Source organism: Eurypyga helias, unplaced genomic scaffold (genome assembly GCF_000690775.1).
Source record: "Eurypyga helias isolate BGI_N326 unplaced genomic scaffold, ASM69077v1 scaffold7216, whole genome shotgun sequence".
NCBI lineage: Eukaryota > Metazoa > Chordata > Aves > Eurypygiformes > Eurypygidae > Eurypyga > Eurypyga helias.
Genome location: NW_010257146.1, coordinates 177,670 through 188,070, shown reverse-complemented (window position 1 = coordinate 188,070; position 10,401 = coordinate 177,670). Strand labels below are relative to the sequence as shown.

General features: G+C 47.4%; 1 protein-coding gene across 1 annotated transcript in view; it reads right to left on the bottom strand.

Moving 5' to 3' along the window:
• Positions 1-3,593: 3,593 nt before the first annotated feature.
• STAB2 (stabilin 2) overlaps positions 3,594-10,401 on the bottom strand; it is a gene marked incomplete at its 5' end in the record, with an annotated part of 77,649 nt that continues 70,841 nt past the window's right edge. Inside the window, 6 exons of the mRNA XM_010153897.1 lie at positions 3,594-3,644; positions 4,122-4,241; positions 4,842-4,970; positions 8,321-8,428; positions 9,575-9,582; positions 10,370-10,401. The exon at positions 10,370-10,401 is cut by the window's right edge and continues 98 nt beyond it. Of these exons, the coding sequence (XP_010152199.1) occupies positions 3,594-3,644; positions 4,122-4,241; positions 4,842-4,970; positions 8,321-8,428; positions 9,575-9,582; positions 10,370-10,401 (448 nt within the window). The remainder of the gene's footprint in view (positions 3,645-4,121; positions 4,242-4,841; positions 4,971-8,320; positions 8,429-9,574; positions 9,583-10,369) is intronic.

The following is a 10,401-nucleotide window of genomic DNA, read 5'->3' as shown; positions in this document are numbered from 1 at the left end:
CCTGGCCCGCCAAGCTGTAGTGCAGTGTTAGTAGTTCAGTGATAGACAGCCAGTAGCCAGCGTGCCGGGAGGCTGAGGGGTGGTGTACGCATTAACTCCCCGTCCTGCCTCAGCCCGAGCCTGACCTGTACTGAACCTGCTGGTGCGGCCCCGCTGCACTGCAGTGATTGCAGCGCTGGCGGCTCAGACCGGAGGGGCTTTCCCTCCTGTCCCTGTGGTCTCTGTCCTCCTGGAGCCTGTGCTTGGCTGTAGGTGGACCTGAGCCTAAAACTGAAAGCGGCGGTAACTTGGGCTGCTTCAGCTTCTGTTTTGTGAACTTCTAGGCACCTTTAAGTTTCAAATCACTTTAAATATCCACCCACACTCTGATAATAAAGCCATTTCAAAAGGTCTTACATTTTGCATTTCAGTGGGGAGACAGGTCCGTGTCAGGCTTTAGATTGATCCTAAATGCTGCTTTTTAAAATTTTAAGTGTCTTACAGTGGTACACAACGTGATTTTGCTGTTCCTTAGGAGAGAATGTATTTCATAGAGCCTTCGGTTAATGGGCTTTAACAGTCAAAAGTAAACATGCACAACGGGCAGTTGAGATGGAAGAGAAATTAAGAAATGAGGAAATGAAACCCAGAGTTTTCTAAGGACATTTTTTTAGTTCAAGTCCTCAAAGGTGAATTGGGGGAGGTGGGCAGTTTGCATCAATCAAAATAATTTTGGTGGTGCAGATTAGAAGTTTTATTGAATTACTGCAATTACAAGTGGAGCATGAACACAAACTCTGGGTAGTGTATGTGTTCCAAAGATCTGAGCTGGAAAATACCTATTTTGCACAAGGAAAACATCTGTTGATGTCTTTCCTCTAACAGGCACTTTATAGAACTGCTGTAAGTTGTTTTTAAATAAGGATGCTTTCCTTTCTCTGCATCCAAAGGAAACTTCTTTTTCTTTTAACTGGTGCTTCCCGCCCCAGCCATTTTAGAAGGCATAATATGATTAATATTATTCAAATTTTAGTTAAAGGCTCTGTTTTTAAAAGCATATAGTTAACAAAACATACAGCATTTGGTATTCTTCATTTTGGGATATCACTTGCTTCCTACCATGATTGTCAGATAAACAAACTTTTGGTGACCAAAAGTTTTCTTGTGTTTTTGGTTTTTTTTTTACCTGTCTGTATTACAGGCAAGTACCTATATTGAATGTCATATGCAGGATCTTTCATATTTTTAAAAGCATGTTTGCCGAGTAAAGAATGTATTCTAATCTAGCCTGCACAATTCTATAAGCAGCTTTTCCTGTATGCTTGAAATCAGTCTGAAGTCCCCAGAGACGGTTAGGGATCTTGTTTGTGGTCTTCTTGTGCTCCTGTTTCAGACTTGACGTGCAGCGCTCCTGAAGAGTGCATGTGTGTATTTAAAGAGATGAATATACTTGAAATGAGTAAGTTCATCTGGCAGCCCTGCTGTTTTGCTGGGGGATAAAAAGAAAAAACAGTTCTGCAGGAAGCTGGTTTGGCTTTATCAGGAGACTTGTTGGTGGGGCTGCGTGAGAAATGTTTAGCATAACTTGATAATGAAACGTGGGGATGGAATTATCCCCGATTTGCCTTCAGTTCTTTATCCTAATGCTCAGCTAGAACCGAACTTGGGTGTTACATGTGTGTAGCACCTCTTGTGCTCCAGAGATTGCAGTGCACTGTTTAAAAAAAAAAACCAAACCAACCCAAACCCACTGTACATTCTCCATCTTACTACCAGCCAGTAATGATACTGTGTTATTCAGTTCCACATCACTGAATTTAAGACTTTGTTATAACTCTGACGTTTCCTCTTTTAGAGCCGGCTAGGAGTCAGTTTGTTTGCCCAATTTTCCTGTGTTAAGCAGGAACAGTTTAATTGGGTTGGCTGATGTTATCCGTAGCGCACACATTTCGTTTCAAGTTGATGTTCTCCTCTCCCCTTCCTCTAACTTGCAAATCAGACTTGTGTACAGAGCTATACCACAGCCAGCTGAAGTGAAACCTTGCTTATATTGCATGACCTCTTGAAATAAACACCACTGCATGGGAAAAAAAATCATTATGGGAGAGTTATGTTCCGTCAAAACATCCCAACTATGTAGAATATGAATTTAAGGGAGAATTGGAAAGTGTATTATTTATTTTTTCAGTGCTAGAATGTTCCTCTTCAACTTCCAAACTGTTTTGGATTGATGTAGTGATTTCACTCTGGTGCTCCCTGCGTTGCTGATTTTCACCTTGTTATGTCACCGACTTCCAAGATGGTTTTGAGCGTGTTTAAAGCGTAGCATCTCTTTGTATTCATTTTGGGAGTCTAGTTCATTTGATCACCAAAGCAAGAAGAAATTTTCATTCTGATCTATCAAAAACACGGGAGAGGACAATTTGTCACTTGAAGAGTTTAATGAGCTGTGGAACTTCTTTTGTGATAAAAATATTTAATGATTATTACAAAAATAAATGCTTGGACTTTATCTCTGGTCCTTACGAGTCTTAATATCTTGGGTGGGTGGGGAGAAGGAAGGAATTGTGAGTTGTATTAATTGCAGAACTCTGGGGAAGACTCCCCTAAGTATGTGTGTGTTTTAAGTGTTGGTTTTCTAAATCTCTTAATATCTTAGGGGTAAAAACAGGCCGGCATATTCAGGGGGGCAAGGGAAGGAGTTAGGGAAGTTACTTTGGTCCACCTCTTTTTCATCCAGGCATATTCGCAGGTGAGATTCCCTTGGCTGTGCTTGATAGCTCTTTGGCAGCCCTGGATTTGCCTGCATACCTGGTTCTGACAGGAGGTGTGCTGGGGGTGCTCGCGGAGGTAACTAACGCTTTCCTCAGGGACACCGGGCGTGTGGTAGGCACCAGGAAGCTCATGGATGCGACGGGGCAAGGCTCTGTTCATCTTCATTCCCCATTTACCACAAAAATGGATAACTATTTGCTCTCGTATCACCTGTATTTCTTGCTAAAGCTGCTACAATTACTATTTCCCTTCTGTACAGTGAGGTGAGATGTAAACAAAACATGGTCAAGTGGGAGGAAAGACAGAAAAGCTGGAGTGGGCAAGCGGGGCAGACGGGATGCTTGCGTTCCCTGCTGAAATTCTTACCAGGAAGTATACTAGCAAAAAATCCCTGAAGTTTAAAAATAACAGGTTTAACACCTGTTCTGTTTCACACTTGCCTGTTGTAGTTGTAACTGAGCCAAAACGAAAGCGCAGGGCTGGAGTACTAACAAATTGAGGACGTTGGCCAAGTTAGTAGGACGTTTGAGGCCGTTGTAAAATCGGTGCAGAGTAATAGAAGCAGTTAAGGGACAGGGTAGAGAAAGTCGGACTTCTCTCAGTCTATTTGCTTCTGGGTAGGTGAGTTGAGAGTCAGTTTTGCATTTGGCACTCAACAGCTTGTGTTGCTCGGATACAGCCAACGCTCCGGAGGGAACTGTCGGCTGCATCTTTAAGCTGTGCTCTTTTGGCTTTTCATTTGTAATGAGATTTTACTCCTCAAACGAGTCGGAGCTGTTTTTTCACAGGAAGTGTAAATAGGAATGTGTTTTATAACGGACTAATGCCAAATTCACTCTTTAATTCTGGTCATGAGGACCACTCATCACAAGCTGCTGGTCATCTGAATCCTATAAAACAAAGGCAAAAGAAAATCAGGCTTGAACAATGTATTAAGAAAGAAAAGTCATGTTTTGGCAAACTTGTCCGTGCAGGTGGCAGAGCTTGCACCTGATGTTTTTGCACCAAACAAGTCTTACCATGGGGTGCAAAAAGTCTGGTTTTGATTTTAGACTCTGCGTGTACATGAGGATCTTGCTAAATGGGACCATGGAGGCTGTTAAGCTGTTCCAGCTTTACTCCAATTTAATTACTCCAGTTGGGAGTCCAGTTTAATTCTGCTGGCTCTGAAGATAACCTTGGGATACAGCTGCAGACCGCAGACCCAATTTCTAGCAGTGGTGAGGTGGGAAAGCAGGAACTCGAGAATAGGTTTTGCCCAAATTAATCTCTCTGTGTTTTCAACTAGACATTTTTCTTTCACGCAGTCATTCCCTCTCAGCGTTACTTTAGCTGTGCCCCGCTCTCAAATCAACACGAACACTTACGGAGAAGAGATCGTACGTAGGTTCTGGTGGAGTCAGGGCAGAAGAACTTTCGTACGAGGGGTTGGTGATATTTGAAGGCCGTGACTTGTCCAGCGACGTTGCGTCGGTGTCATCTTTCGACTACATAAATCACATAAACCTCCTTAAAATCCCAACTGCATTAGGCGAGGCACTGGAGCTTCCCTGTGACCAAACTGGCTTTATCACCTGGGTCAGGGTATCCGGGCACGAGCCGTCCCCTGGGTGGTTGTGTCCTCGCGGGTCACTTAACGCCAGTACCTTTTCATTCTCTCCCTTGCTGCTTTACAGCCTCAGCAAAGACCGGGAGAGGGAGTGTTGCCCCGACATCAGCACCCTTTCAGTGGTGGCAATCACCTGCCTCCCTGTGGGGGAGCTTTCAGGAGGGGCAGATGCTTCTGCACTGGTGCTGTGTGGTCAGCTGGGCTTTTGGCCAGCCCGTGGTGTTGGGAGCGGCTGGCAGAGCAGGAGCCCGTCGGGCACCCTCGAGGGAGAGGTCTGGGGGAGCAGGAGGCACATGTAAGCTTGTGCCCAAGTCAAGAGTGTGGGCCTTCCCTGCTTTCTCTGTGTCTTAGTCTGGTTCAAGCGGGAAGCTATCGGGAATGTTTCTAACCTGATAAAATATAAGGAGGAAAGGGAGGCTGTGAGTCTGGGTCTGGGGTACTGCTGCCCCCCTGACCCGCATTCCTGTCTGCTGCCTACCTTGAAGTGCTGGAAGCCCGACTTTCTCTTCCTGAACCTGAGATAAGAATATCCAATAAGAGCCACTATTCCAGTAACGAGGCAGATGCCAAAGAATATTCCTGTCCCGGCACCAGCATGGAGATGAGCCTGGAAGCAAGAGAAGAGGGTGAGCGAGCTACAGGGTGGGCACTGGTCACCTTGTGCCCGAGCACACGCAGTGTCCCTTTGAGATACGCCCTAGTCCTGAACCATTTTTATGCTCGAGTTTCCTGGTACGTGTTCCCTGGAGGCAGTTAAACCGTGGCCTTTTGATGGTAATCACAGTTATTTTTTCAGGGTGCTGGACACTGGCTGTAGTACAACTTCCTCTTGTTTACGGATCTGAGGTTACAGAGTATGCCGCAGTGAGCTGTTCTGGTCAGGTGTTCACAGTAGCAGTAGAGGCTGCAATGAGGCTGAAACCTCCCTGGCCCGAGGAGAAGTGGGTACCGCGTTCCCTTAAGCAGCTTTGGAAACGTGTGCTACAAACCCTTGAGGGTTCTGTTTGGGTTGGAGCTTGTGTGCTGGATGGGGTGTTGGTTACTGCCAGCTATTGGCAGCTGTGTAGCATCCTCTGAGCCCAGCTGACCAGGGCTCAAGCCAAAACGCATCTGAGATGGCCCCTCTCCTCGCTGGTCAGAGGGACTGCCAGCCTGCGTGGAGGGTGCATGGGGCTGTGCTCCGCTGGCAGCCCAACGCTTCCCTTCTGTAGGTCACCTTGCCCCAAAATGTGCAATGCCTTTGACCTGAAATCGGCCTTTGGTCAAGCCAATCCCAGTAACGATACGCAGAATTTTATAAATGTTTCAGTATGTGTGTAGGGGAGGGAAGAACATTCACACGTGATCTGGATTTAATCTAAAGGGGAGAAAAGCCTCCGGGCTCTGACTTTGGTTGGCCTTCTGCAGCTCTGTAGCCTGATAGACTGGTTTCATGAAGATCATAGAATCACAGAATGGTTTGGGTTGGAAGGGACCTTACAGACCATCCAGTTCCAACCCCCCTGCCATGGGCAGGGACACTTTCCACTAGACCAGGTTGCTCCAAGCCTCATCCAGCCTGGCCTTGAACACTTCCAGGGATGGAGCATCCACAACATCTCTGGGCAACCTGTTCCAGTGCCTCACCACCCTCTCTGGGAAGAACTTCTGCCTGATATCCAATCTAAACCTCCCCACTTTCAATTTAAACCCATTACCCCTTGTCCGGTCACTACGGACCCTTGTAAAAATTCCCCCCCAGCTTCCTTGTAGCCCCTTCAGGTACTGGAAGGTGCTATAAGGTCTCCCCGGAGCCTTCTCTTCTCCAGGCTGAACAAGCCCAACTCTCTCAGCCTTTCATCATAGGAGAGGTGCTATGATGACCAGCAGTTTTGGGGTAATGCTAAGTCTGAGGGTTCCCAGTGCATGCAGCCACTCAGGCTGCTGCCTCCCCAAATCTCAGTGCTCTTCAGCAATCCAGGAGGTGAGGAAGGGGCTGGCAATGGGCAGAAGGTGTTTGCGTGCTGATACTCTTGCTTTTCCAAGTGCTACTTTAGCTCTGTGGCCTCCTGCCTACAAAACTACTAATTAAACTATTACAAAACTACTACTTACTCTGGCAAAGATAATCACATTGTTGTCTTCATAGATAGGCTCTCTTAATTTATTTTTTAGAAAACAAAGTAATTCACATACTGCAACTGTACCACTACATATTAGAAAACATGTTGTTGCCCCCTAGCATGTGAAAGGTATTATAAAGACTGTAATATGCTACTGTAGACTGACAGAAATTGCCTATTACTTTGAATAATTTTCAGGCAGTAATTTACTCTTTTACCCAAGTGTGCAATTTCCTGTTTCTGAGGATTGTAGGTTGCAAGGGATTTTTTGTGAATTGAAGTTGTGCAGACATACTACTGAGCTGCTAGGAACAAGGAGGCTGGTTTGTAAAGGAGAAAGGGTTGATCAGAACAAAATGCAGGTGAAAAGTAGAGTATCAATAGGATTATTGATATTTCATTATTGATTATTGGGGCACCAACATGAGAAGGGTATCACCTGCTTGGAGCGATCCGGAGGAGACCACGAAGATGCTCTGAGGGCTGGAGCCCCTCTGCTATGGGGACAGGCTGAGAGAGTTGGGCTTGTTCAGCCTGGAGAAGAGAAGGCTCCAGGAAGACCTTATAGCACCTTCCAGTACCTGAAGGGGCTACAAGGAAGCTGGGGGGGACTTTTTACAAGGGTCTGTAGTGACAGGACAAGGGGGAACGGGTTTAAATTGAAAGTGGGGAGGGTTAGATTGGCTATCAGGAAGAAGTTCTTCCCAGAGAGGGTGGTGAGGCACTGGCACAAGTTGCCCAGAGAAGCTGTGGATGCCCCATCCCTGGAAGTGTTCAAGGCCAGGCTGGATGAGGCTTTGAGCAACCTGGTCTAGTGGAAGGTGTCCCTGCCCATGGCAGGGGGATTGGAACTGGATGGTCTTTAAGGTTCCTTCCAACCCAAACCATTCTGTGATGAATCTTGTGGACCAAGGAGGCAGCTGGTTAGTCACTTCCCAAAGTGGAGCTGGGATGGAGTTCCCTTCCGTTACCCTGATGGAAGGGAAGTTCTTCAGATTAAGTAAGTGGTGGGTCTTCTTGTAAGCTCAGCTTGAGCCCACGCTGGGCTGGCACAGAGCACCCTGCGTGGAACAGAGCTGGGGAGAACCGACACCGCACACGGGAACGCTTACTGCCCTGAGGAAAACATTTTGTGACGGGGAACGGTGCTCACTGCACACCTCCCCAGGGGCAGCAGGGATCACTGCTGTGAAACATCCCAGCTGCTCTGCAGACGCACAAAATGTTTTTCCTCCCTTTCATGCAAAGCAATAAACTGCTGGTGGGAGACAGAGTGCAGTGTTCCTGCCTGCCGGCTGCTGGGCCTGTACCACCATATTCCAGCTTGAAGCAGGTCAGCTGCTGACTTGCCTCCACGGGAAGCACGGCACCCCTTTCTGAACTGTGCTGTTCTGCCGTGCCCTGTTTGCTTCAGTCTTGCTGAGGGGAGAGAGAATGGGGTAACTGGGACCGTTGCAGGGATTCGTGCAGGCAAAACACATTGTTTTAGATAGGGATGAACGCACAGCCAAAAGTAAAAAATTTTCCTTACAAGCTTGAAAGATTGTTTTGGAAGAACTGAAATGGAGCTTTATAAAACCTCCATTGCAAAAATGAGCTCCATTATAAAATGGAGCTTTTAATATACTTATATAAAATAAATGTGGGAAGAACTTGCTTAGACAGAAACATTTTGAAAAAGCTTCACTGGCTCCTTGTTCTCAACTTCTAATTTTCCTTCAAAATAACCTTTCAAATTGAAACTCCATATATGGGAAACTGGAAATATATGAATGTCAGCAATGAGTTTGGGATGATCTAAGGCACACCCACCTCCCACGACCTAAAAAAAAAAAAAAAATCCCTATATACTTACAGGTGCTGGTGGTGCCTTTAAAGGCTCTGAAATGACGTGGATTATCCCATTGGAAGCGATTATATCCCACTCAACAATAGCACTCCTGTCCACATATCTGATCTCGCTCTGCCAGGAGAAAAGAGCAATGAGAGATGAGCTTTGACCATCCTCCCTTTGGAACTGACACCCGGAGCTTATTTCCCCTCCTCAGTCACTGATGCACTGAGAAAAATCACGTTGGAGCTTACACCAGGGATGGGCCCCGGCTGGTCATGGCTCTCCTGTGCCAGGCTCTCCTTGGTATCTAATCGGGATGTGAGAAGGGAGAGGGGTCTGTCGCTGCCACCCCAACACTTCTCTAGGCTTTGCTGGTAAGGGGGGTCCTTGACTTCCTTGAGACGATCCTGAGTCTCTCCAGCATTTTGGGAAGATGGGTTCATGGGAGTCTGCACTATCCCAAACTCTGCTTTAAACTGCATCCTAGCAAAACAGTTTCTCCTTGTTGGGCAGAACTGGGAGCTGCTGCCTGCTCTTGCCCAAGGTGGTATGCTGTGCTGGAGCACACGGCGATGTGGGAGCATCACCATGTCCTCCTCCCTCTCCTTCACCCCTGCCAGGGTCCTGGGGAAAGCCTGTGGGCTCTGACCCAGTGTGCTGGGATGAGGGATACTGGGCTGCCTGGAGCATGCACGGAGAGTGGCTGCCACCTCTCCTTCCCACCCTGGCAGCCCGCTGAGCACTACGGCACCCGGGAGAGCCGGGACCTCCTCAGGTCCTCCAGGGAGGAAGAAAAGCTGCGAATTTCCAACAGCTCTGAAGGGCAGGAGCAAGATTTGCGTTAGTGGGCTCAGAGCTTTTGAGGAAAGGAGGATTTTTTAACGGAGAATCTCATCTAACTCAAATCAGGGAAGGTGTCCCTGCCTATGGCAGGGGGGTTGGAACTAGATGATCTTTAAGGTCCCTTCCAACCCAAACCATTCTGTGATTCTAAATATGCGATCCAAGGGCTCCAGAGGAGCCTGATGAGGAATGCAGGTAACCCTTGTGCTGCTGCACCCCATCTCTCATGAGGGTACACCTTGCGACTCCTGGGTTTGCAGCATAGGGTGGTTTTAAACATAGGTCACGGGCACGGTGTTTCTCGTGCTAAAGGAATTTCTCCTGAACGGCGAAGTTGTGGCAACAGTGTCATTTGTGCGTCTCTTCCTGCAGCACCGAATTTCCCTCTTGCTGGGGTCAGTGAAAATCCCTCCCCAGTTGGCGTGTTGGCACATGGATTCCTTGGGTCCAGCGCCATCACCTACAGCACATTTTAAACGCAAGCCCGCAGACGCAGGGCTGCTTGTGTCCCCATCCAGCTGTACCGCGTCACCCACCGCACAATCCCAGCCGCGGTCCCAAGGGGCTGCTGGCACAGAGGGCATTTGAAATGCTGGGGCGCTGGGTATTTTCGTAAAAAAAAAAAAAAAAGAGAAGGTGGGTGTGTTTTCAAAGGATGTGTTTCCCTAAAATGTCAGAGGATACTTTCCATTTGCAAAAAGGATATACATTTTTTCATTTTAAAACCCCACTGAATAGCAGTAACTTATGTTTTGTTTGCTTTTGCTCCCAGTAGAGCTATGCTGGGGTCTCTTCTCTCCCAGAAAGTTCCCTTTAAAGTTAACGCTACAAATGCCAACACTTTTCTTTATAAGCCTCTGCTCTCATCTCTCCTGTTGCGCTACCCTCTCCCATAATTCTGCCAAGTGGAGAGAAGGGTTGAATCAAGCCCATATCCCCCTCCTGCCATTCCTGCAGGCCATCTGAACAGCTTCCTGTGAATTTTGTGTGTCAGAGCTTGGTCATTTGCAAACTTGTGTACCTGCAGTTTGCCGGTTGCTGTCCTGCAGTCTCCGGGTAGGAAAGAGCCTTCTGGAGTCAGCCTGGCATTGCCATCCTGATAACCTGACCCAATTGCTCTCCAGATCAGCGTATCGCTCGATTACAGGGTATAGCATAAGGTGGGGGGTGGGACCAAGAAGATGGGAGATTTATTAGTAAGGCACCTGTTCGGTGGAGGGGGCTTGCTGTTCCTGGCCTCTGGTGTTTGTGATGAGGAG